This window comes from Balaenoptera acutorostrata, chromosome 7 (genome assembly GCF_949987535.1).
Source record: "Balaenoptera acutorostrata chromosome 7, mBalAcu1.1, whole genome shotgun sequence".
NCBI classification, from domain to species: domain Eukaryota; kingdom Metazoa; phylum Chordata; class Mammalia; order Artiodactyla; family Balaenopteridae; genus Balaenoptera; species Balaenoptera acutorostrata.
The window spans coordinates 3,215,517-3,243,366 of NC_080070.1; the positions used below are offsets into that span (position 1 = coordinate 3,215,517).

General features: G+C 49.6%; 1 protein-coding gene across 4 annotated transcripts in view; it reads right to left on the minus strand.

The window, feature by feature from the left end:
• DPP6 (dipeptidyl peptidase like 6) overlaps positions 1-27,850 on the minus strand; it is a 977,175-nt gene that overhangs the window by 80,385 nt on the left and 868,940 nt on the right. For all 4 annotated transcript variants that reach the window (XM_007165456.2, XM_057550287.1, XM_007165455.3 and 1 more), the window contains exons 11-15: positions 10,912-11,035; positions 8,809-8,847; positions 3,270-3,377; positions 1,180-1,271; positions 474-521 (exon numbers count right to left, since the gene is read on the minus strand). In XM_007165456.2, coding sequence (XP_007165518.1) covers positions 474-521; positions 1,180-1,271; positions 3,270-3,377; positions 8,809-8,847; positions 10,912-11,035 — 411 coding nt within the window. The remainder of the gene's footprint in view (positions 1-473; positions 522-1,179; positions 1,272-3,269; positions 3,378-8,808; positions 8,848-10,911; positions 11,036-27,850) is intronic.

Sequence of the window (27,850 nt, forward strand, 5' to 3'; positions counted from 1 at the left end):
TCACGAGGTTTATGCTGAAGGCAGACGGACCCTGGAAGACACCTTGTCCCCTGCAGGATGCAGAGGCCAGCCCTGCTCCGCCCCCTTCGAGACTTCGGAGCTCAGCCAGCGCCCACGTGGAGGAGCCCCGGGTAGTAGGGCCGACCCCACCCCAGTCCACCCGTACATTCCCAAACCCCAGTTCCCTCCTGCGAAATCCCGGCCCAGAGCGATCCTTCCAAGTTCAGCTTCGACTAAGATGAAAGCAAAGACTGTCAGACGTCTACCGAGGGAGAGACTCAGTCTGGCAAAAGCAGAAAAATACGATAATGCCTCCAATCTGGGGGCCTCAGCATCTTCGGTTATTTCTCCCCAGACTGTATCACGTGGGCCGGGGCCTCTCTCTGCCGCCCCCCATGTACTGCTACGGGTGTGACTCTGGAACGCGAAGCCTCTGGCGGGAGACCGCCGTGCACAGGGGTCGGGGGACGCACCTGTACAGCTGGCGTCTCCTCGGCAGGTCCTCCGTGCTGAGGAAGTAGCTGCAAAGACCAGCAGGTGCACAGCAGTTAGTTGGCTGCGGGGCAGGCTCGGCCTCTGCAGGCCTCCCCGAGGACACGCGGCTCGGGGCCCAGAGAGAGAACGTTCCCGCCCGGGGCCAGCTCCACGCTGGACGCAAAGGCAGATCCTGTGACTCGGTGGCCGATGCCCGCCCGGGACCCCTGCGTGGGAACCCTGGCTCCCGCGGGGACTCCCCGCCTGCCTGAGCTGAACCCTAGCTCCTCCTGTCACTGACCGGACAGCCTGGAGTACGGCACTTGAACTCTTTCAGTCCTGGCCCTACTTCTCCGAGAAGTGGGAAAGCAGTGAACCTGCACCAGGACAGGAGCAGCTGTCCGGAACGAGGCCAGGCCCACGACACACTTGGGCTCACAGCGCCCTTGGGTCCCGCCCGGAGCCAGCAAAGGCTCAGCCAGCCCACACGGCCACCGTCTCAGCCACAGGCCTGGCTGCAGCCCCGACGTCCTCACGGGGACCTCGAGACGTGGGACATGGGGTGGTCGGGCGGGAATCCAAGGGCGCGCTTTCGTGAAGAAACTAGGGCCTCGGGGTGCTGCCCAAGGGAAAGAGTGCTGAGCACACTGTGAGAGGAGGAGAACACAGAGAGGCGCCCGGGCTGGGGGCCGCACGCGCACTCACATCTTACTCCGCTTCTCGTCGTAGGACAGGATCTTGGTCGCGTCCCAGTCCCCAGAGGTGATGGACTGGATGTTGTCGTTGCTGCTGTTAGGCTGGAACACAGATGGGACACGGTGGGGGAGGGCTGGGCCCAGCCTCGCTTCTCGGCCCAGGGCCCTCGGGCACAGGCTGACCACCCTCGGGCCGCAGCCCCGCCCCTTCTCTGAGTGCCCGCCTGGAGGGGCAGTGCCCCTGGCTGCCCTGCGATCAACCAGCACCCAGACCGCCAGCAACTCCCACCGTGAGCTCCGCGTCTTAAGCGTCAGCGCTGCATACGCTGCCGATACTGTTCCTTCACCACGTGTAAATCTGATCAGCGGGTCATTATCACAGGGGGACGAGGAGGGGGAAAAGAGAAATATGGGGGAGTGGGTGAGACATGGCAAGAAAACAGAGAAAGAATAAAGAAAGGATGGGAGGGAGGGAAGGTAGGAAAGAATGAAGGAAAGAGGGAGGGAGGGAGGAAAAAACCCCCCTGGATCTTCGTCATTCTCCGCCGTTCTTCACAAGGACGGCTTGAAACCGTTTATCGCGTGTTGCGTGTTTGCACACACTGTCTCTCCCTAAGTGCCTCCCAGAGCAGAACAGTTATGACAACACATCACAACAGAAGGAGAAAGGCGTGACCATCCCAACAGGAACGGGTTGTGAGATGCTGAGGCATGAGCCACAGGCCGGCCGTTCCAAGGGCGGGTGCCCCGGGCACGCGTGCAACGCGAATGCTGTTAAATCAGGCACAGGGCCCGAGGCTCACACTGTGGGGCACGGGGACCCCAGAAATGGCCTCGGGAGAAGGGAGAGCCTGTGTGGGCAGGACCAGGCGGGAGAAGCGGGCTGCCAGGGTTCGGAGGGCAGTGGGGGCCGAGGGGCTCCTGGGGAGGGGCCCCCCGGGGTTGCGGGGTGGGGGAACCTGCCCCTGCTGGAGGATGAACAGTGCCTCAGCCCATGCTGGTCACGGGGGTGAATCCGAGATGGGCTGAAGGGAACATAGCAGCGTTTTAGGTCTTGACTGACGTGACCCCAAATAAGAGACCAGGAACCTGGGGCCACAGCACCCAGCCCTTAGGGGTAAAGAGCTGAACGGCAGCCCGTCTGTGGACGTTCCATAACTCATGCAGTTAAGTGGCTTGAAAACTAACACATCCGTATCTAAGTCTCGGAGTCAACGTGGTCCCCGTCCTACAGCCACAGCCGCGTTTCCGCTCCTGTTCTATCAAAGCTGCTCCATGTGGGACATTCTTGGAATTCTGATTTGGAGATTGCCTTTTGGGTCATGTCATGAATATAAATCTTTTACTTTACATCCACAGAATATTTTTGATAACTTTTTTAAAAATAAAATTTTATTCACATGCCCTGATCTCCTTAGACTCTGCTTCAACATGGAAGCCCCACTGACTGAAGCTGAGGGCAGTGATGATGGGAGGCCCACAGCCCCTCGCCTTCCTCCTAAGGGCAGGGTTCCCTGAGTGCAGCTCCGGGGTCCCACCCCGTGGGGAGGGGGCCGGCCCCCGGGTGCCCGCTCTGCAGGAGGTGGCATTAGCCAGGCTGTCTGCTCTTTCCAAACGCACCTATGTTCAGCTCCCACATTCCCTGCTCAGTGATGCTCTGCTCGTATCCCGTGGCTGCAGCACAGGGAACGGCAGTGCATCTGCTGACCGTGGAGGTGGGATGCCCTGGGGCCACGAGGACACTGGGCCCGGCCCCCAGGACCCAGCAGAGGGAGGAAAGGTCAATGCGGGCGGCTCGACAAACAAATTGGTCTACACACACAAGTGTCCTGGGCTCAGACCCAGCAATGCACCCAGTGTCCTCTGATACCGTCAGAAGTGTCATTCGTATTTTTGAGCAATTACAGGAGGCACGAACGCCACCCCTGCCCAGCCAGGACGGCTGGCTCATGAAGGCCCCGTCCGTCCCCACGTGGGGACCCGCCTTCCAGTTTCAGGGCCCGGCTTCCCCCAGGGAGCACTTAGCTCCCCTGCTGAGGGGTGGGGGAAGGTCCCCAGGGTCCCCCCCCCCTCAGCAGAGCAGGAAACTAGGGAGCTCACCTGGGAGGAGGACACCATGATGTGGTAGAACTTGCCCTGCCCCCCCTGCGGGATTGCTCGGACAAAGAAGAACTTCCGGCCGTCCTTGGAGAACACTGGCTCTTCGTTCTGCGGACAAAAGCCATCGATTCAGTCTACAGACTGTTTTGAAGGGATTGAACCAAGATAAACTACATTTTGAGATACACTTTCCGTGTAATTGCCAATGAGAGATGCAGTTGAAAGGCTAAAGGCTGTGTGGGGCCTTTTCTCTCCTTGGGAATCACGAGTCAAACCTCCAGTTTCCTAAGAAAATAATGAGGAATTCAGAGGAATTCAGAGGCAACTGCCTAAGCAGAGGCGGACACACAGGCATCCCCTGGTTCACAGGACACCCAGCTCATCAAGCCAAACAGGAACTCAGCACTAAAAAAGTGCAGGGCTGAGCTCCCCGCTTACCGTGGCCCCTGCAAAATTCTCCAGGAGCATTTTTTTTTTAAACCATTTTTAAAAACTGAAACATAGTTGATTTACAATGTTGTGTTAGCTTCAGGCGTACAGTAAAGTGATTCAGTTATATGTATATATATTTCTCAGATTCTCTTCCATTATAGGTTACAAGACAGTTCCCTGTGCTATACAGCAGGTCCCTGTTGTTTATCTATTTTATACATAGTAGCGTGTGTATATTAATCCCAAACCCCGAATTTATCTCCCCCCCAACCCCGCTATCTCCTCTGGTAACCGTAAGTTTGTTTTCTATGTCTGTGAATCTATTTCTGTTTTGTAAATAAGTTCATTTATATCACCAGGGGTGTTTACTATCTATCATAATTCTGAACAATCACAAACCTGATTTTGCCTAAAAATGAATTCTAGTCTTTCCATCCTGTCTTTTGTTCTTTTATTTAATAAAATCCACCTCATACTGAATAGCCCACCAAGGAGACAAGAGAAAAGAAAGAAAGAAAAAAACCCCAGCAAACAAGGACAGATTCTGCACATTCTACGACGCAGGTGAGAGCACACGCTATTCCTGGGGACTCACTGCGCTTATTACGCGGCGTCTAATGAGAAGGAAGTTCCACACGGGCATTTACTAGATGGCACATGTTTGCTTGGATCTACTGTCACTTTTCCCTGGAAACAAAATCAGCATTCCCAGTTTTCCCTGGGGGGAAGAATTCCAGGCTGCATTCAAAGCCAGCGCCTGTAGCATGTTGCTGCATCTCGGCCTGGCCCTCACCCCCAAAGCTGAGAAGCCACCGCTCAGCCCCCAGCCGCCCCCTGTGGGTTGGCTGTCGCCTTAATAGGCAAAAGGGATTGGCGTCTCAGCCTCTAGGAAGCTCCAGCTTGAAAGTTTCCATCCGTGAACACCAATTAGTTGGCTACGATACACGTTTTCTGATTCAAGGAGCTCCACGCTAATGTGAATGAGAACAAATGGTAAATAAACCCCAGCTGGCACGAGGAAAACTCATTTCCCGGCAGTGAATGAATACATGCAAATATGATATGCCCAGAGAAATAAACCAACATGTGATTAAAGTGACATTTAATCTTCATGAATATTTGCAGGAAAATGAAACCTTTAATCTGCAAATATTTATTTTTCTATTTAGTGTTGGAAGTATGGTATTTAAAAATAGAGGAAATGGAAAACCCAGCAGTAAATCTGGCTTTTTAAATGTACTTTTATTTCCCAACTGCAGGATGGATACTGAAATACTGTTTCAGTTTTCTGGGGAAACGTTTGTACTTTTGGCAGAGAAAAATACTATGAGTAAATGTAATAAATAACTAATTCAGGCCTGAAACATTGCTTTCACACTGAGAAGGACTCAAGCATTGCAATGTCATCTTTACATTGATCCTGGGAACATTCCACAGCCGGCAGGTGAAGGACCAGCCTTTGAACCTCTCTGAGACTTGGTTTCTCATGTAGTAAATGCATTTTTAGTGAAAAAGTACAATGACTTTTGACTAGGGGACCTGGATTTTAATCCTGGTTCTGACTTTCCTGGATTTGAGGAGAAGCGTTTCTAGCCCTCTGGGTAACAGGGCATTTATCGTACCAGGCCCTGCCTGGTTTCTCCGCCTCCAATCGAGCAGATCTATGAAGAATGAGTCCTTTTTATTGGTGAAAGACTTTCTGTGAGCTATTTGTAGACTTTCTGCCCATTCTTCCTATGGTTCAGATACATTCATCTGGTCAATCTCCCTGCCTGAATTTTGAAATCACAAAACCAAAATTCTGGTTAAAGAAGAAAGATTGTCAGAAATTGACCTGCGGGAGTGACTCTTCAAACACAAAGATGGGTCCTGGGTTCTACCCCAAAAGGCCTCGGGCCTGCAGAGCCCCTAGTGGACCTGCCCCAGGACTGACTTTGAAGGTCACGGCAGCAGTGATGGTGTGTGTGCGCGGAGGAGGGGCTGCCTATTTCTCCGGAGTATTCCCAGAGGAGAGGGAACTTAGTGGGTCTTCACCCTCTTCTCGTGGGCTCGTGGGGGATCTTTGAGGGGTCCACGCTGAGGCCTAGGAAGGAGATGGGAGGAAAAGACGGGGGGGCGGGAACAGAGGCTCAGACCACGGCCCCAGGACTGCCCTCGCCCACCCCCGTTCCCCTGGCAACGAGCACTCAGAAGACCCGATGATCTTCGTGCCCTGGGTCTCCCCAGGGTCAGCAGAACCGTCCAGACCCCAGTCCTCTCCTCCTCTGACGCGGCCCTGGGCAGCGGGGGTGAGCCCTGCGGCCCCTTTGTGATGACGTGCATGAAGTGCCTGCCAGCAGCTTCCCCGGTGGCAGACGGCAGGTTGGCCTTAAATAAATTCCTAAGTCGCCGCCCAGGACCTCGCAGGATCGTGAAGGATGCAGCAACAAGACAGCTTATTTTTGAAAAAGAGGGTCCACAGATTCCTTTGTGAAAAATCTCTTCAAAAGGAACGTCATGAGAAAGTGTTTGAAACTGGGTTTCCTACTGACCACGGCGCTGAAGGAACAGTTGGAGACACGGGCTGAGCGGCGCTCGGCGAGGCGGGGCTCCGTGGGGTCCTGTGCCCGCCTTGGGGGTGGCTGGCACCCCGGGCCGCTGGCTGGACTACGTATTTCTCAAAGGCTGTTTAAAAAATGTGAGCTGTTGCCTAATAAGTGCTTTAAAGTTTACATATTAAAAGTGTAAGAATTATACTTTTACTTTCTGCTGGTTTTTAAGTGCTGACTTGATTTCGTCGGAACGACCTGGTTTCCCAAATCCAGGCTGCCTATCCGGTGCTTGGCTGGTGTTCTTAGGTGGGTGATGGGAAGTGCGCTCCGAAAACACACAACAGTCTCGCCCACGGCGGTGCCTCTGTGTCCTGTCCGCAGAGCTTACGAGGACGACAGCTCGAGGCCCAAAGCACAGGTGACCAGTGGAGACATGGGGCCCGTGAGTGCCCGACAGGAAGGCAGGGGCAGGAGGCGACCCTGGCTTTCCCACAGCCCTCTGCCCCGTGAGAAACAAACCGCTGGCTGTTTTGGTAAGTCCATCCTCCCTCCTCCAACTCAGACACAGACCGCACGTGGCTTGAGGCCCAGTCCCGCAGCCGGGCCTCAGGGCCCCACGCATGCCCACTCCCAGCCCTGTGACGGCCCTTCCACACGCCCCGGGGACACAGTCTAGGGCTCCGCCCACATTCCGCACTTGGGGATCCCTGCAGCTCTCTCCCTTTCTACACCAAGACATCTTTGAGAGCTGCAGCTCTAGCGGATTCATTTCTTAAAAAGTCGAGCATAACACAAACTAGAACATGTTAATACAAGTGAGCCCTTCATGGCATCGAGCACATTCACAATGTCGTGCAACCACCAGCTCTGTCTAGTTCCAAACCACTTCCATCACCCCCCGTCGAGCCCAGACTCCATGAAGCTGTTACTCCCCACCCCTGCAGCCGCCAAACAACCTCCTGCTTGTGTGACTTCTGTTGACTCGGGCATGTCTCGTAAGTGGAGTCACACGGCGGGTGGCCCCCTTTCACTCAGCGCTGTGTTCTTGGCAGGGCTACTCACAACACCAAAAGGCAGAAACAACCCGAACGTTATCAACGGATGAATGGATGTGGTGTGTCCACACCGTGGAACACTGTTCCGCCATAAGGTGGCTGACATGCGCTCTGGGAAGTGGTGGATTCTTGTTTCTGAAATCCACAAAGCCTAGCACGGTGCCTGGTACGACCCATACGTATTAGTTGGACAGATGACTACGTATATGATGGATTTTTTTTCTGACTCTTTCATCTCAATGTCTTTGGCATTTTGTGTGACTATAAGAGGAACGTCGTAATATTACTTCTGATACTTGTGCTTGTATCATTGGTCCAGGTGGCATTCAAGAACTTCTCAGTGAACTCCCCAATGAATACTTTAAGACGCCCAAGCACAGTCTCATTCTGGATACTTCTTAGCATGGACTTGGCATCCAAACTTGGACACAGGAAAACCAAAGTGGCCACAGTGGGCATTCCTCTTTGGTATCAGGCTGGCACAGAGCAGGAAAAGGACATATTTAAAAGCAATCACACCCAATGATGAGCTCACCACCCCTGAGATAACTGATGGGAGGCTGGGCCAGACTGCTGATTCCACAGATAACAGAGGTGCACACAGAGTTCCTAGAATGTTCTTGGAGAGCCACTGGTAACAGTCGCATTGTCCAGCTTCAGTTATTTCCCATAAACGGAATCTGTCCCATCAATAAAGAAGCACACCTGTGCCCTCTCCACCATCATTCTGAGACTCATACCCGATTAGATTTTCCCACAGAATTTTCAGACGATTTTCATCCCATTCAGTAGGATAAGAAGGAAGTGAGCTTCCAAAACTTTCCACCTGTGCTTTCTAACCTCAGGGTGTGGAATGAGAAAAGAATAATTGAAGAAAGAAAATACCAGAGTCGAGAGTCTCATTTCTTGTGTGGGTTTGATTTTTCTGTCAGGGTGCTCACTGCAGGTCTCCTTCGATTCCCTCCGGTTCCTCAAGCCTGTTTCGCGTGCATCTCTTATCCGAGTCGCGGACGGGAAATTCAGGCGAGGCTCTGAAGTCAGGCCCCAGGAAGACTCAAGCTGAAGCGCACGGAACCCGCCTCAAGGAGGCATCCACGAGCCACGCCGAGAACGACAGGAACGTCCACCCCGCTCCGTTTTCTTTGCCTGAGCGGGTTAGATCGAGGCACCGTGTGGACTCATCCTTTCAATGCGCCAAAGGGACGCCACCTAACTGAGAGCGGGGATCTCACTCGACACTGCACGTTCTCAGGAGCAGGGGTTTTGCAGCCCTCGTGCGTGGAGGCCACAGTTCTCCAGCAGTGCTGGGGCCTCAGGGGAGCCAGGTGGGCTGAGTGGCTCTGCTGCCCCCCAGAGCCTCGCGCGTGCGTGCGTGTGTGTGTGTGTGTGTGTGCGCGCATGTGCACGTCTACCTGGGGCTTCCTGTAGGATTTAACGTGAGAAGCCGTGTTGTAAACACTGGGAAAGGACCTGGCGGCTGGTGTAGGCGGACAGTGTGGGATTTGCACGCGGAATAGTTACCTGTCTGTGGAGCCAGGCTTCACTTTCATCCTCGTGTTTCTGGAACGAAATAAGAGCATTAGAGAAAGGAGTTTTCGCACATGTTGTGTCTGCGACCAGCAGTGTAGAAACAATTGGATTCCCCCCCATGGTAGCTGCACAAGCTCAGGAAGGGGGCCGGCCCTGCTCTGCCTTGTCTCATGACGTGGCTCAGAGCTGAGCACGAGTGTCCCCGAACAGGAAAAATGTCACTCTCCCAGCAACGAGGACAAATCCACGGGGGGTGTGAATCCTTTGGAAGGTGGTGCATTTCTACCATTTGGTGGTCACCCCTGACCAGACACATGCCCGTCAGACGGTCACCAATGACCACACACGTGTCCACTAGATGGTCACCAATGACCATCTAGTGGCATGTGCCCATTTAAAGGCAAATCTCAGGTGCTGCATTATTTTAGGAATTTGTGTGCATGCATGCGTGTGCACGTGTATGTGTGCATGTGCGTGGGTGTCTGTGTGTACATGTGTCAAATTTCCAGTTCACAACAATCCTGGCAGACCAAAACATTAAAAGGACTTAAAAAGCATATGAAAAGTAAATCTCAGAGAACGGTGTGGAAAGACATATAAAGACCAACCAAACCACCAGGAATAGCTATTCAGCCGCATGGGCCGTGCACCTGTCCCTGGGCAGCTCTGTTCTTTATCTGTGCATTCTAATCATGGGCAGGCTGGAGTTTCACTGCTGACCCTCGCAAGACCAGGGGTCCAGATGCCAGAAGACCTGCGTTACGAGCCATTCCCAGCTTCCCAGCTGTGAGTCCACTCTTTCCTTCCTTGCCCTCAAGAAGCCCATCAGAATAACCTGGAATCTGCTCTAAACTGTATTAAAAATCAAGTAAATCACTGGCCCACTGAGGACACTGGTCTCGGTGACAGCTCACTGCGACTCCCCTCAAGATCATCATTGGGGGGGCTTCCCTGGTGGCGCAGTGGTTGAGGGTCTGCCTGCTAGTGCAGGGGACACGGGTTCGAGCCCTGGTCTGGGAAGATCCCACGTGCCGCGGAGCGGCTGGGCCCGTGGGCCACAGTTGCTGAGCCTGCGCGTCTGGAGCCTGTGCCCCGCGACGGGGGGGGCCGCGATAAAGAAAGGCCCGCGCACCGCGATGAAGGGCGGTCCCCGCACCGCGATGGGGAGTGGCCCCCGCTTGCCGCAACTGGAGAGAGCCCTCGCACGGACCGAAGACCCAACACAGCCAAAAATAAAATAAATAAATAAATAAATAAATAAAATCAAGTAAAACTTTAAAAAAAAAAAAAAGATCATCATTGGGCCGCAGGGTCAGAGCTGCTGTCTGGGGCCCTGAAGTCACAACACAGCTGCTCTGCAAGCCTTTCTCCTCCTCAGTTGGGAAATAAAAATTTAGGGCCAAAAAAAGAGTTTCTGAGAGAACTGCCTGGGTTTATTAACTGATTTTAATGGATGTTTCTTTACGCAACACAAGGAGCCCTGCCCCTTGGGGCTCAAGGATCGTGGAGGACGCAGCCCTTGGGCCAGGGGCAGGCTGCCCGAGGGGCGGAGACAGCCGTGGGTCACTCCCTCGCTTCGCAGGGTTGCCAAGCCTCTCTTTACATTTTCGTTCCTCCTTGTCTCCCCTCCCTTCACCTCCTGTAACCACCCACTAAGTCAGCCTGAGGCCCAGGGAACACACTGGCCTCACCGGTGACTTTCAGACACGGTGCCGAGCGTCCAGGGTACCAGCTGGCTCTGGTCAGTGAGGGACAGAGATGCTGAAATGGCCAGGCCAGGTTGCAGTGCTGGGTCCTGGCGCCTCAGGCCGGACCCCTCCCCTCTCTAAACGTCAACTGGAAAATGAGAAGCAGCCCCTGTGTGAAGTAGCTGTGGGCAAGGATAAAGGGAAGTGACAGCTCTGTGAGCTGGTGGCCGAGAGGATCAGCCCCGAGTCTGTAGCAGTTCTCAATTCATCCACAAGGTGACACCAAAACAGAGGCCCACATGCAGGCTGCACCTGGACCAGCCAGGAGCTGAGTGTGTGTGTGGCTCAGAGATGACCTTGGTGCCCGGGGATGCTCCCCGCCGTCCAGTTAGCCCCTCCCCCTTACCTTGGTGCAGACCCCGGTGGTGGCATCGCAGAGGGTGAGGATGGACACGTTCTGAGCCCGGCTCAGCCAGTTCACGGCGACCTTGGTGCTGGTGGCCCACTTGACCATGGTGATGTAGTACTCCCTGAAAGCGCGAGATGCACGGTGAGTGGAGATCAGGGCCCTCGGAGACCAGAGACACCAGCCCAACCTGGACACTGGGCCAACGTGGGGCGTGTGGGGTTCTGAGACGGGGGTCTCAGGAAAGTGCACTGCCGATGAGCCCCCAGGGGAGGCCCAGCAGGAACCGGTGCTGGAATAAGCTGGCGGGGGTGTGCTTCTCTCCCAGCTGCCCCCCAAGAGCTGTGTGCCCCTGCACCGGGCCAACACCCAGCCGTCCGACCTGTCCCCTGGGGCTGGCCTGTGCTCTGCCCCTCGGGTTTTGTAAGTCACACTGGGCATTGCTGCCCACTGACCTGGCTTTCTAGTCACGGTCCAGCCAGATCCCAGCTCCACGTGGCTGGAAGTGGTGAGGATGGATGGCTCTTGACAGGCCGACAGAGCAAGAGCCAGGAAGGGCTCCGAGAAAGGGGCCCCTCAGGGAGGGTTAAACCTGTAACTCCCCCTTCCCCTCCCCGTGGGCCGAGCTGAGGAAGCCTCAGTGTTCCTTTCCCTAAATTCCCAGGGGCGTTCTCGAGCTAATGAGGGAAACTGGTTCACGGCTCTGGGCGCCCGGTGGACTTGATGTGACACCCCACACATCATGCACTTGCTTTCACCCAAACCTGAACACCCCACAGTGTACCCGGCGGCGGCGGGGGGGTGGCGGGGGAGGGTACTGGGGCTCCCAGTCCTTAATTCAATTACCCAGAGCCCTCCAAGAATGGAATTTTTAGGAAAAAATGTACACTTAAGAGTTAGAAGGAAATGACCGGAAAATAACTGCACAAAAATAATATCCTCAGGTGAATTCCAAGACTGTGCTTTCTAGAGGCCCGAGAACACGTGCCTCACCGCCTGCCCCGGCTCTGTCTGTAACGAGACCTCGTGTTCAGAATGGTGACTTCATGTCTGACAAGATCCTTTATCACTAAGGTGCAGCGCGCTCACTGGATGATGCCGGGCCAGCTGGAAGGCGAACCAGTACGCTCAGTAATTACTGTCAACAGAAGAGCCTAAATAACCAGGCGCTTTCAAACAGGCCTCAGCTAACCAGGGGATTAAATCGCCGTGGTCCCCATTTCTTGAATCTGCCTGTTAATCACAGTTGTTGTTAATTGCACCGAAGTCAAGAGCACGTGGCAGACACGGTGGTGGAGGCCTCTGAGCCGTGGGGCAGCGGGTGGCGGGCAGGCAGGCCCTGGGGTGCGAGACCCAGGCTCCACGAATCCGCCGAGCGCGTGGTGGAGAGCCGCGCGGCGCAGTCCGGCTTTCACGCTTTTCCACCTTCTCGATTTCTGCGATTTTCTGAAATCCAGCTGTTTCTGTTCTTACCGTCTGCTCCGGGGACCCAGGGTCTGCACGTTTACAGGATCCCACCCTGTCCTCTCACGGCTCCTGCTCTGAAAGTAACATCCTTTCAGCGGCTTCTCGTGGCTCCTGCTTTGCTTGCCGCTTCACCGCCGCGAGGACTGAAGCCACGTCTCTAACGACGGGATGGGACCATCCGCCTGCATGTCTGCAGACGTGAGACATGTCCGGTCTGTGCCCAGCCCATGCTGCACATGTAACACTTTTAATTGTTAATTAAGTCATAGATGGGCTCTACGTTCTGTCAGACAGACACTGAAGAGAGCCCGGCACTGAAGGGCCTGGTGGATGGACCCGAGTTAACTCCCGCTTTTGGATCCGTTTGACGCAGACGTTCCTGTCCAGGTGTGATATGAGGTCACAGAGACAGGCTGCACTTAAATATATCCCATCTGGATGAAATCAAGGAAGGCAAAGTCAGATCTCCCGGGATGACTGTTTTTTTCTGTGGCCTTCATACTATTGATAATTAGGGGAGACCCTAATCTTGTTTCCATTTGCTGGAAATATTTCTTCGTTCTTTTCCTCCTTCTCATTTTTACGGTGTTCTTTTGCATAATCTTCACTTAGGCCAAATATGAAAGAAGAAATTATTCTGACATGTTTAAAAGGTGAGGCTGACGACATTCAGCGCTGCTGCGATCGGTGTGAGGACCACAAACAGCGGGGCTTTGCGGCGGGAGGGAGATGGGGCTCAACTCCAAATACAACGAGGAAAAGTGTAAACTTGCTGCCAATGAGCAGGTGGGGGCCAGTGGACGGACGGTACTAAGAGGAAACATCAGGGATAAAGGGGCTTCTGGCCAAACTTTCTCTTGCTGAAGGCAGGCCAGGTGGCCAGACAACCCCTGGGGGAGGCGGGGCTGAGAAAGGTGATCAGACATTGAGGGTTGGAGGATCCTGGCTGCAAGTGGGTGATGCAAACACACCTGGAAATGTGAATGTCAAGGCCTGTTTGCGGAGAGGATTCAGAGGAGCTGGACTAAAGTTTGGTCCAGAAAGAGACAGTGATTACACACTATTCTCAGTGTTTCCATGTCCTAACTCGATATGAGAACCATTGTAACTGGAAATAAAGAGATGAATGCAAACCTTCTCTTTCTGGTAAGAAACTCCTGAGTGATACCTTTGGAGCGAATCACACAAGAGCATCACTGAGCTGTGAGGCTGGCCTGGGGGTGGGGCTGGGCTGGTGGCATCAACGCAGTCGTGTGGCCAACTAACCACTTTACTGTTCATGTTTCAAGTTGCCGCCAGAAAACAGGGAGATGCAGTGGCAAGCCCGCTTCATGGGGCTGAAGAGAGTCAGGACCGTCACCCTGCAGAGGTTCGCTACTTTCTAGAGGTTTCCTACTTCCTAGAAATGCAACCACACGCCCAGTTAAAGTGAGTGCTAGAGCCTCGCTGTCTCTCTTTTTTTACTTTCCTAATTTGTAATATGGGACATGATTTACAGAGGAAAAAATTAACTGTATTGCAAATTAGGACAGTTCAATGTGGACCCACTTTGCCCAGTTCAGTGGAACCTTGGCCAGGGTGTGGACCGTCACCTGGACGAAGGGGCGGGATGCAGCTTCCTGCAGAGGCTGGGAGAGCTTTGCTTCTACAACTAATCCTGTATAGAACTTGAATCCTCAGTTCCTTCATCCGTGTAGCAGGAATTTCACAAAATTTGGATGGTACCTTTAGAGACTTTTATGGTGATGAAATATAATGAGAAATATTTTTTTAAAACTCTTGAAACAATGAAAATCATTAAGGACTCTGTAAAGATGACATAATAACCTCTCCGAGAATAAGTGGTGCTTCAGGACCTTTGCTTCCAATCGCATTACCCTTCATCAAATACCTTGGGAACCTCTCACTTGACTTGCCTTCAGAACGTCACAGCCATACAGGTCTCATTACCTGTACAGCAACATCGCGTCTCTAATCAATATTTCCTAATTCTGTGAGTGGCATCAATGACTAGACTTGGTGCCAAACAATTTTTGGTTATTTTAAGTAATCAAGTCTGCTTGCAAAGATAAAGCATTGCCAAGAATAAGCTGATTTTAAAGGTGCGCTCGCAGCTCTTTGGTGACGAGGTGTAGACCCTCACAAAGAAGCGATGCTTCGGATGGAATGACATTCTTTTGCAACGTAAGGCTTCGTAGCCACACTATATGTTAATGGAAAGGAAAATAAAACAGGTACTCCCTTAACGAAGCGTTCCCTAAGCAGAAATCCTTGACTGGAATAAGAAAAGGTCTCCTAGTTCCTAACACATTTTCCATCTTCCCTAATTGCAAAGCTGTTAGACTCTGACTCTAAGGCCCGTGGGGAGGGCCCGGGCCAGGCCCGCGTCGCGTTACCGCTGACTGTCTGGGGGAGGGTCTGTCTGGCGGCCCCACACGCCACACGGTCGTGTCGAGTGTAGACTCCACAGACACATGCAGACGCCAAGCTCACTCACGTCTGGTTAGCAGATCGGAGTCAGCCTTTACCAACTTTGTGTTAAATGTGCCTATAAATACACAGGAAGGTGAAAAGTCATAACGTCACTATAAATGAACGTTGAAAGCACAGATGGCGGTGGATGAAGTCTGGTTGCCCGAGTTTGCTTCACCGTATGAAGGAGCCAATGGGGAGCAGGAGGAAACCGTTGTTCTCTTCCCCTTTGTCTGATCCTCAGAAACACTGGGGAGCCAAACCTTCACTACCTCGGTGTTACAGAATATCATAGTTTGTCATGGACGCTAATTGACTTAGAATGTCAAAAAAAAAAGATTCCAAGAAGGCAGAGAAAAATCTCAACTCAGCCCAGCAGAGGCACCCAGAGAGATATGGGTCAGACTGCGTCTTCCCGAATTCACCCGAGAAGGATTCAACCAGCACCCGGAGGCTCAGGGAGAGGAGCCGAATGTAACCTTCACGTCTTGCCTGTTGCCAAATATCAGGTGTGGGTGGACCTCTCCTTTCTGAGGTGGGGAACTAGGAAGGTCAGACAAACAATACAGACGAGAAGGGGAAATCATACTAGAAATGCAGAAGAAGGACATGACTGTAAAAATATAGGATGAGATCAAAGAGGTGAGATGAGGGGACTAATGAAACTGAAATTGAAAATTACAGAAATTTGATCAAGAGAAATCGAGGAAAATTTGGGAAGCTCCCCTAGAAGGCAGAGGAAGGGGTCCCAGAAGAAGATGGGGGATGGCGGATGGTCCTCACATCTGAGAACGTAAGTGCTCCTCACGGAAGAACCAGAGTGATGGGAAGAGAGGCAATCACCAAAGACACCATGAGAGACGCCTACGTAGCTAAGACGTGAACATGCAGATTAAAGGGTTTTCATACTCCAGGGAAACTAACAAAACACCTGAAAACATTCTGATAGACTCTTAGAGATCCATGAAAAAAGAAATGCCACAACAATGCAGTAATAAGGAAATAAGTTTTAAGAGACGATACAAATTTATGCTGATCTCAGATTTCTCTGCTGTGCTGGGTCTAATGGTATTTAATACCTCAATGTGTTTTTTTTTTTTTTTTTATAAATTTATTTATTTATTTTTGGCTGTGTTGGGTCTTCGTTTCTGTGTGAGGGCTTCCTCCAGTTGCGGCGAGCAGGATCCACTCTTCATCGCGGTGCGCGGGCCTCTCACTGTTGCGGCCTCTCCCGTTGCGGAGCACAGGCTCCAGACGCGCATGCTCAGTAGTTGTGGCTCACGGGCTTAGTTGCTCCGCGGCATGTGGGATCCTCCCAGAGCAGGGCTCGAACGCATGTCTCCTGCATTGGCAGGCAGATTCCCAACCACTGCGCCACCAGGGAAGCCCCCCTCAATGTGTTTTTAACAACCAATATCTTCTTGTTTAAAGTATATCTTCTACTTGAATATACCAATTCAAAAATTCAAAAAATTAAAAGCAATTCAAAATTAAAGGCTCAAAATTAAAAGCTTAACATGTAAGAAGATGATCTCTAAAACCAATTCATCCATAGCCAGTCCTAAACTACTATCAATTTGATTATGAATTTGAATGCAAATATGAAAAGTAATTATTAAGTGATAAAAATAATATAAAATAAAATAAATATTAGGTGAATATTTCATAGAATTATAAACATTTGGTAAATCTTTTAAGGAAGATTAAAAACAAAGGTAGCGGACTTCCCTGGTGGCACAGTGGTTAAGAATCCGCCTGCCACTGCAGGGGACATGGGTTCGAGCCCTGGTCCGGGAATATCCCACATGCCGCGGCACAACTAAGCCCGTGTGCCACAGCTACTGAGCCTGCGCTCTAGAGCCCACGAGCCACAACTACTTAGCCTGCATGCCACAACTACTGAAGCCCATGCGCCTAGAGCCCGTGCTCCGCAACAAGAGAAGCCACCATAATGAGAAGCCCGCGCACCGCAACAAAGAGTAGCCCCCACTCCCCGCAACTATAGAAAGCCCGTACGCAACAACGAAGACCCAACACAGCCAAAAAAATAAAATTTAAATAAATTTAAAAAAAAGATTCTTTCTTAAAACAAACAAACAAAAACAAAGGTAGCATCCATCACAAATGATGAAACAAAGAGAACATTTAAGATACGGGAACACAAACATGCTACATGCCTGGAACAGGAAACTAAACATGAGAAACTTTCAAATAATCATCAGTTTGGGGATACCTGAATTGATTAGATTAAAGCTTCATGCCGGTAGAGACTGAACCCACTTCATTCCTTTCTATTCCTTCAGCACCTTGCCTAGTGCTTCACATGTGGTAAATACTTAATATTTTTTAAAGGAATGAATTTAATTCTAACAGAAAGACCAATGAGCTTCTTTTCTGAGAGGGGAGCATCTAATAAAATAATTCTAAAGTTCACATATAAGGAGAAATGTTCAAAAATGGCCAAGATGGTTTTAAAAGGAAGATTAATGAGAGGGGATTTATACCAAAAGCTGCTAATGATACAGTATAGACTTTTTACTGGTGTAACAATCAGTAGATCCACAAGTGATAGACAGCCTTAAATCACAATGGTTTACATGAAAACAGAATAGTTTATATAAGAATTTAAGTTAGCAGAAAGGAAAGAAATCATAAAAATCAGATGGGAAAGAAATGAAGGAAATGATAGCAAAGATCAATAAAACTAAAAGCTGGTTCTTAAGATAAACAAAATTGATAAACCATGAGCCAGACTTATCAAGAAAAAAAGGGAGAAGACTCAAATCAATAGAATTAGAAATGAAAAAGGAGAAGTAACAACTGACACTGCAGAAATACAAAGGATCATGAGATTACTACAAGCAACTCTATGCCAATAAAATGGACAACTTGGAAGAAATGGACAAATCCTTAGAAATGCACAACCTTCCAAGACTGAACCAGGAAGAAATAGAAAATATGAACAGACCAATCACAAGCACTGAAATGGAAACTGTGATTAAAAATCTTCCAACAAACAAAAGCCCAGAACCAGATGGCTTCATAGGCGAATTCTATCAAACATTTAGAGAAGAGCTAACACCTATCCTTCTCAAACTCTTCCAAAATATAGCAGAGGGAGGAACACTCCCAAACTCATTCTATGAGGCCACCATCACTCTGATACCAAAACCCGACAAAGATGTCACAAAGAAAGAAAACTACAGGCCAATATCACTGATGAATATAGATGCAAAAATCCTCAACAAAATACTAGCAAACAGAATCCAACAGCACATTAAAAGGATCATACAGTATGATCAAGTGGGGTTTATCCCAGGAATGCAAGGATTCTTCAATATATGCAAATCAATCAACGTGATACACCATATTAACAAATCAAAGGAGAAAAACCGTATGATTATCTCAATAGATGCAGAGAAAGCTTTCAACAAAATTCAACACCCATTTATGATAAAAACCCTCCAGAAAGTAGGCATAGAGGGAACTTTCCTCAACATAATAAAGGCCATATATGACAAACCCACAGCCAACATCGTCCTCAATGGTGAAAAACTGAAACCATTTCCACTAAGATCAGGAACAAGACAAGGTTGCCCACACTCAACACTATTATTCAACATAGTTTTGGAAGTTTTAGCCACAGCAATCAGAGAAGAAAAAGAAATAAAAGGAATCCAAATCGGAAAAGAAAAAGTAAAGCTGTCACTGTTTGCAGATGACATGATACTATACATAGAGAATCCTAAAGATGCTACCAGAAACCTACTAGAGCTAATCAATGAATCTGGTAAAGTAGCAGGATACAAAATTAATGACAGAATCTCTTGCATTCCTATACACTAATGATGAAAAATCTGAAAGTGAAATTAAGAAAACACTCCCATTTATCACTGCAACAGAAAGAATAAAATATCTAGGAATAAACCTACCTAAGGAAACAAAAGACCTGTATGCAGAAAATTATAAGACACTGATGAAAGAAATTAAAGATGATACAAACAGATGGAGAGATATACCATGTTCTTGGATTGGAAGAATCAACATTGTGAAAATGACTCTACTACCCAAAGCAATCTACAGATTCAATGCAATCCCTATCAAACGACCACTGGCATTTTTCACAGAATTAGAACAAAAAATTTCACAATTTGTATGGAAACACAAAAGACCCCGAATAGCCAAAGCAATCTTGAGAAAGAAAAACGGAGCTGGAGGAATCAGGCTCCCTGACTTCAGACTATACTACAAAGCTACAGTAATCAAGACAGTATGGTATTGGCACAAAAACAGAAATATAGATCAATGGAACAGGATAGAAAGCCCAGAGATAAACCCACGCACATATGGTCACCTTATCTTTGATAAACGAGGCAAGAATATACAGTGCAGAGAAGACAGCCTCTTCAATAAGTGGTGCTGGGATAACTGGACAGCTACATGTAAAAGAATGAAATTAGAACACTCCCTAACCCCATACACAAAAATAAACTCAAAATGGATTAAAGACCTAAATGTAAGGCCAGACACCATCAAACTCTTAGAGGAAAACATAGGCAGAACACTCTATGACATAAATCACAGCAAGATCCTTTTTGGCCCACCTCCTAGAGAAATGGAAATAAAAACACAAATAAACAAATGGGACCTAATGAAACTTAAAAGCTTTTGCACAGCAAAGGAAACCATAAACAAGACCAAAAGACAACCCTCAGAATGGGAGAAAATATTTGCAAATGAAGCAACTGACAAAGGATTAATCTCCAAAACATACAAGCAACTCATGCAGCTCAGTATCAAAAAAACAAACAACCCAATCCAAAAATGGGCAGAAGACCTAAATAGACATTTCTCCAAAGAAGATATACAGATGGCCAACAGACACATGAAAGAATGCTCAACATCATTAATCATTAGAGAAATGCAAATCAAAACTACAATGAGATATCATCTCACACCGGTCAGAATGGCCATCATCAAAATATCTACAAACAATAAATGCTGGAGAGGGTGTGGAGAAAAGGGAACACTCTTGCACTGTTGGAGGGAATGTAAATTGACACAGCCACTATGGAGAATAGTATGGAGTTTCCTGAAAAAACTAAAAATAGAACTACCATACGACCCAGCCATCCCACTACTGGGCATATGCCCTGAGAAAACCATAATTCAAAAAGAGTCATGTACCAAAATGTTCATTGCAGCTCTATTTACAATAGCCAGGACATGGAAGCAACCTAAGTGTCCAGCATCGGATGAATGGATAAAGAAGATGTGGCACATATATACAATGGAATATTACTCAGCCATAAAAAGGAACAAAACTGAGTTATTTGTAGTGAGGTGGACGGACCTAGAGACTGTCATACAGAGTGAAGTAAGTAAGAAAGAGAAAAAAACAAATACCGTATGCTAACACATATATATATATGGAATCTAAAAAAAAAAAAAAAAAGAAAATGGTCAGAAGAACCTAGGGGCAAGACAGGAATAAAGATGCAGACCTACTAGAGAATGGACTTGAGGATATGGGGACGGGGAAGGGTAAGCTGGGACAAAGTGAGAGAATGGCATGGACATATATACACTACCAAACCTAAAATAGATAGCTAGTGGGAAGCAGCCGCATAGCACAGAGAGATCAGCTTGGTGCTTTGTGACCACCTAGAGGGGTGGGATAGGGAGGGTGGGAGGGACGGAGATGCAAGAGGTAAGAGATATGGGGACGTATGTATATGTATAACTGATTCACTTTGTTATAAAGCAGAAACTGACACACCATTGTAAAGGAATTATACTCTAATAAAGATGTTTAAAAAAATTTAAAAATATATAAAAATAAATAAAAGAATTTAATATTTAATAAAAGTGTCAACCCAAATCATTGGGGAAAGGAAGACTTAATAAATGGTGCTGGGAAGATGACTTATTAAACAAGAAAAAAGCAAATAAAGAACAAGTATGTGTTTCTAGAAAAAAGTGTCATAGGAAAATTTATCAAAATACCCACACTAGTTACCAATAGGTAGTGGAATGGCAAGTGATTATTATTTCGTATAGTGCAGAGATGACCTTTTAAATAAGAAGAAGGTTATTAAGGGTAACTGCAAGTTTCCAATTTCAGTTGGTGGGTTTATCACACTTATTTATGTCTTCTCTCTCCAGAAACATAACTGCAATGATAATGAAGGAGTAAAATAGGTATATACTCACACTAATAAAGATAACAGGAAAGGTTTCACCACATTTCTAGAAGACAGGACGCAGACATAAGAGTAACGAGGGATGAGCCTGGTTGAAAAGCAGCAGCCCAAGATACCTGCAGAGTTAACCCCAGAGAAATCTGGCGGACCTGGAGGTCGAGGTGCAGCACAGTATGGGATTGGGAAATGTGCTTGGACAGGAGTGTCATCTGAGAGTCTCTGGATGAGACAGATGACGAATGAAAAAAACAGAGAAACCCTACCCACATTTAGATATGTTACTTCATCCTAAAAGCTTACAGGAAAAAAAAAGTACATGATTCACAGAGGAAGGAGTATCAGATAAACATCAGGTTTGTCATCAGCAACACTGAATGTGAGATGGAATTATATCCCCAAATTGAGGGACAATGATTTTCAAACTACAGTTCTACAAATAAGTAAAGTTTTCAACAGATGTAAGAAAAAGAGACATTTTTAAATATTTAAGAACTCAGAAAGTTTACTTCCCATGGTTCTTCACTGGGAAAGCATCTGGAGGATGTACTCCAGACAAAAGTGGAAGTAAATCAAGAAAGAAGATGACATGAGATCTAAGAAACAGTGGCTCCAACGTGGGACAGCAGTAACGGGGAGTCTCAGGGTGGCACTAGTGCAGATGTTATAAAGAATAACTAGTCCAGACTAGAGTCAGGGCAGTGGAGTGGACTTGGAGAGACAGATTTGGAGAAAAAGGCAATGCAAGAGAAAACCTGATAGAGTGTGGGGGAAAAAAAGTGAGAGTATGATAAAATCAAATAGTTCATGTAAAAAATAAAAACAACTAAAAACTCCAGGAAGAACAAAAAGCTCAACAAAAAAGAGACACCATCAGAGGATGCTATTTCGCTCTAGCAAGAGAGATAATTACTTAAGATAAAGTCAATGCTATTTATTGATTTTGGTCTTTTAGAATCAACCTATAGATAAATAAGGAATATTCAGTTATGGTTTCAGGGCAGGATGCAAATGCCATCAACCTCAATGATTTAAAAATTATAAAAAAGACTGAAGTTTCTAGGTGGGAGAGACAGGGAAGGGACCTGTAGGAAAGGGCAGGACTTCTAGATCCTTCTTACAAATTGGGGAGCTACAAATTCTTGTATGAGAGAAACTCATAAACTTAAAGTTTATAAAGGTAACCCATAGAGGAAATAAAATGCATACACACACACACAGACACACACACTGCCACCTGCAAGAAGCATGGACGGAGATGGGAGAGCCATCTCCACGGGTTCTGTGTGGTCTGGGTACACCCAGGCAGCAGGCACCCTGTGTTGTCACCCACACTCGGGGAGGCGGGGCCTGTCCAGGGAGAAATGATCAGAGCAGAAACAGTGACACTGGGTATCTGTTGCAAAATCCGCCAAAGCTCACAGCACTGGAGGGGAAACAGTCGCTGCACCCCACGTTTAATTACTGGAGTTGGTGGTCCACAGGTGGGGTGCCCAGGCCAGCACCCCCTGGGAAGTACTGGAAATACAAATTCTCAGGCCTCCCCCCAAGACCCACTGAATCTGAAGCTCTGGGTGGGGCTGAGCCACCTGTGGTCTAACGAGGCCCCCAGGTGATCCCAATGGTGCCCCAGTTTGAGAACCTCCAAACTAAGTGACCCAAGTGATGCCTGGTGGGCAGACCACATGAGGACACTCCACCTGCCACATAATCACAGATCTCTAACCCTATCTCCATCTCTGCCCTCACTAGATGTTCTTTGAGTGAATAAACGAATTCGTAGGCAGATAAGGTGCTTTAGAATAAAGGGAAGTTTGGCCGCAGTTAAAGGAGAGGAGAAAATAGGATTTGCAGTAGAATAATCTCAGAAGGTGAGACGGAGCTGCGCTTTGAGAGACACAAGGATTGATCCAATGTTGAGATGAAGTGAGATACAGAAGCATTTTGATAATCACAGAAAATAGATAATTATATTTTGAGAATTGTAAAAGGTGCATTTTAAAAAGAACATGAAACCAAACAATTAACAGGAAGCCAAGATGCCTGGAAGAAATGCTACCAATTTTCTCTTTATTCTAAAGCTCTTTATCTGCCCGTAAATACCTTTACTCATTCAAAGAGCATTTATTTAGTCAGGGCTTGGCGTGGACACAGTTCCAGGTGCTGGGAGGCAGAGGCCCAAAGCCTGGTCATAGGGGAGCTCACAGTTTGTGGAGAGACAGACACAGAACCCACAAATTTCAGTACAGGGTGAGGACCGCCCTGACAGACGGCAGCAGGGTTGTACCGAGCCTGGGAGCACATGGGAACAGCGGCTGCTGAAAAGCACATCTTGGCTGAGGAAATATTACAACCTTCTTACGAATCTCCAGCCAAACATGCCTTCAAATTAAAATACAGTAAGTCCTCCCGAGCAGTATATGAATTTTTTATTAGTCCATTTGTTTGCCATAAAATATTAATAGAGCACTGCTTCTCTCGCAGGGATTAATGTGCCGTCACTTCTTGGTTTTCCAAATTCTGGCAAAGGTTCTGACAGTTGTGTGGCAATAAAGGGCAAGGGAGCGAAAGGCCTGCTTATCTAGTGAAATAAAGAGCCCGCGATTAATGCTGGCATTTTCCAGTGACGTTTATTCCATGGATTAAGCTGGAGCAGAAAAATACTTTGAGAGGGAAATTAAAAAAAAAAATGATGTTCTTTATTAGAAGGCATCGTAGAACAAACTGAAATGACACAAAATACCAAATGCTGCTGGGATCAAGTGTACAGCTCCACACCTGAGATGCGCTCGGAGCGGCCATGTAACTGTACAAAAACATCTGCAGGCAGATTGCACTTTGCAAAATACAAGAATGGTGTGACTGTAAAACAAGTCACTATTTGATGTATATTTCCATACTTTCACTTTCAACGTAGGAAGAGGCCACGTGACCTTCCCCTTCTGTCTGAGGTGAGGCTACCATGCAGAGCCAGATGTCGGGATGAGGAATGGGAGGCGGTGTCGTCCAAGGGACTGTGGAGGCCTTACTCAGCAGTTTACATGCTTCGAACATGAAGGGAATCCTCTGAACTGGAGAAGTGTCGGTAAGTCTCACGGCACCCCTTCTCCAGCCTGCCATTTCCACACACTCAGCACCCATCCACCTCTTTGTTCATCGGTCTGTCCCTCCATCCGTCCATCCATCCTCCATCCATCCACCCACCCACATACCTGACCTGTCCACTCAGTAGAATATAAATTAAGCAACTGCGGGGCACCGAGACTCCCGGTGCCACTTGGGGAGACGCTGGACGCCGCCCCTGTGCCTCTGCGGGCCCCCTGCATCTCTCCCACCCTGTTCTGTGCTGGGGAGGGGCGGGCTCGCCTGTGCAGGTGGCTTCAGGGGGTTCTGGCTGCCCCGTGGACGCGGCAGCAGGGGCTCGAAGCATGGGAGAAAGGAGAGCGGGTACTGACCCCACTGCTTCCTCCGCACAGTCCAGCCCCCGCTGCTGGCCGGCTCCGTGGGGCTGTGTCCCAGCGACCCGGGTGCTCCTCCTTCCCTTGCCCCTCCCGACCTGGGACGGGAGCAGAGACCCAGGCGCTGCAGGGCCTGCTGGGCTTCCTCCCCCACCCCCTTTCCGCACAGAGCCTTGGTTAGACGCTGTGGGAATTAATCCCTTCGGTTCCTGCTGGGACGCCGAGAGTACCGAGAGGGAGACCACAGCATCCCCCTGACCACAGCTCTCCTTGCCCGGAGGGCTGCACTTGAGGTGGAAGCCACAGCTGAGGTGCCCACGTGCCCGGGGGACATCCTGAGCCCGGATGGACTCCGAGCCGAGTGGTCCTAAGATGCCAGGGGACCGGGTCCCTCCTTTTGCAGACGAGGAACCTCAGGAGTGGCCTCCGGGCACAGGCAGGTCAGGCGGGCGCCCAGTCCTCCGCAGGGCTGGCCGGCCCCGCCAGGCACTCTCTCCACGACGCCACTTTCTCAGCGAGGGTGCCTGCGGCGGGGCTACACTGAGCTCTGCGAGGCCTGCCGCCAAGCCCCACGTGGAGAGCCACTCGGCTTCTCTCTCCAATGGGTACCTTGTCCATGTCCCTCCCCTCAGATCCCACCACCCCTTCCCTCGCCCTGTGCTGGCTACGGGACGATCACCTCCCCCAAGCCCACTGCCCCGTCTCAGACCCACCCCCGCCGTGCCCATCACCACCACACAGCTGACTGAGGGCTCCTTTGCCCGCTGCCCGCCCTGGGCCAGACCTGTCAGGTGCCTCTACTCCCCTCAGGTCCCTGAGCTCTGCTCACACCAAGCCTGAGCAAGCGCACCCCCGAACATGGACGGCACCCCTACAGCTTCTCCTGGGGACCAGCTGACCACCAGGGGACGCTTCCCTGCGCCACCCCACCGGTCATGTCCCCCGCTTGTCCGGCTTCCCCTCCCGAGGTTCAGCCCACCCCAGTGACCCTCCTTCTTTACCCTACAAAAGAAAACCTGTTCCTGTTTGATTTTGAGATGCTCACAGATTTCCGAGATCGGTGCATTCTCCCTATCACAGTGGTCCTTCTTCTTAGTCCTTCCGCCTAGCAAAGTCCAGATTTTTTTTGGACAGTCACACTTTAGTATGTTGATGCTCCCAGGTGAAGGGCCGTCAGCCCTGATAGTGCTTTAGACAGCACGTGGGCTTCTGTCCCTCAAATGACAACCTGGGGGGGGGGGCGGCCGCCTCCGTGTGTGCAGGGATCCCTACGAGTAGCTGTCACAGACGCATGACCCACTGGGAAGGAAATAACCATGTCGGGCGGCGCTCTGAAGATTTCAGGCTAAGACAGAAGAACCAGGAGGAGGGACGGGTCCACTAGAGACCATTTGTAATTCAGCTCAAAAGACCCAGTGACGCAGCTATTCTCTGACTTGTAATCAGACCCTGGGGAGAGGGGAGGAGAGATTTATCCCAAAGCTCAGCACTAGGGATGGGAAGAACTCAGTCCCCAGGAGACCCCACCTGCCAAGGGTGAAGGAAGCTGTCTTCCATCCACTCATCAATCTTTAGGGGCGGGACTGTATCCCGTTCCTCCTCGGAATGTCTAGCTCAGAGCAGGCGCTCAGAGCACTGGTCTTGAGAATGAGATACAAGAGGACACAGCCGGTGGTGGGAAAGGGTCTGCTTACAGAGATCCTGGGAGCTCGGAGAGCTTGAACGGGCAGAGCAGAAACAAATGGTACCCCAAAGGACAGCAGATTTGGAAACCCGGATTCCAGGCCTGGCCCGTGAAGAATCAGCGTGATTCTGAGCAAGTCACCTGCCTTCTGGGGGTCCCCTTGCCTCCTCTGTAAATTGTGGAGGAAATGGAAGGGAAATAAGGCGAACTTTCAGAGCCCTTCCAGCCCCAGAGTCCTAGCAACAGGCAGCCCTTTGGAGGATGGGTGTGAGGGACTGGCCTGCTCGGGGGGCAGGTGTGAACCCCACTCGTTCATGCCTCAGTGCAGGCTGAACACATTTCAAAACAAGGCGGCAGGTGAATTTGCCAAATCCCACTCTCCTGCAGCTGCCATCCACTCTGTGTGGATTTGCCAACTGCGGTCCATGGGGGAAACCTGTACCTGTCACTAGGCCCTCTGAGTTTACTGTCATCTGGCTCACCCAGCCTTGTGACACGACCTGAAAATCCTGTCCGGTGTGTTGCTGACGTCCTCAAATGTCAACACAGTTCTGCTGGCTGATAGAGCTTGTTGGCTAATGGAGGGGTCTCACTTACGGGGACGGGAAGGCAGAGGCACGGTTGGTTTTTCTGATGCCTCCTGCTCTGTGTAAGTCTGCCAAACACTAATCACTCCCTGCATATACAGTTACAGTGTCTTCAGAACAATCTGGCTGCCCCTTCAAACACGGACCACAGCAATGTAGAACATGTGCTCTTCACCAGACATTTATTCATCTGGACAGCCAAGATCAGATTTCCAGGCTTCTAAAGCACTGGACATTTTGACTGAAGAGAACATGGAAACCTGTGATCAACAGTAACATTGAGAATTCCCTTTTCGATGCATCAATAGAATAAAGATCTGGCATTTCTCCAGACTGGAGCGTCCATGTTTCTGCCGTCACCACAAAGAGCTTCTTGCCCTCATGGATAATAAAAAGCACACCCTGATCTGATACCGTCAACACAAAAGCTGTCTGGTTGAGCCAATCCCCTTCAACTGCTTCCTAAGATGAACTCATTTGAATATTTCGGTACCCAGGTCATTACTTTAACACATGAGGTAGAAACGGAGTGAGGTCTAGCTCTGTGGGTATTAGAGATCATTTATGCATTTGTAATTCATCCCTCAAACGCTTTCAAATAAATTTGGAAGTCAAATTCAGGTAAAACAAATATCTTCCCACAGACTTTAATATAAAGACAAAAGTCTAGACTAGAAATATGTTAGTAGGATGGCAGATTCAGGGATGGAGGTGGGGGACAGTATCTTCAATTTGAAAATGAGTTTCCACACACCAGGAGCCCCTTCGCGGATGGAGACTGCGGGTGGCGGAGGGGGGAAGCTCCGGAGCCACGGAGGAGAGCGCAGCCACAGGGGTGCGGAGGGCAAAGCGGAGAGACTCCCACACAGAGGAGCGGTGCCGAGCAGCACTCACCAGCCCGAGAGGCTTGTCTGCTCCCCCGCCGGGGTAGGCGGGGCTGGGGGCTGAGGCTCGGGCTGCGGTCGGATCGCAGGGAGAGGACGGGGGTTGGCAGTGTGAACACAGCCTGAAGGGGCTAGTGCGCCACAGCGAGCCAGGAGGGAGTCCGGGAAAAGGTCTGCAGCTGCCAAA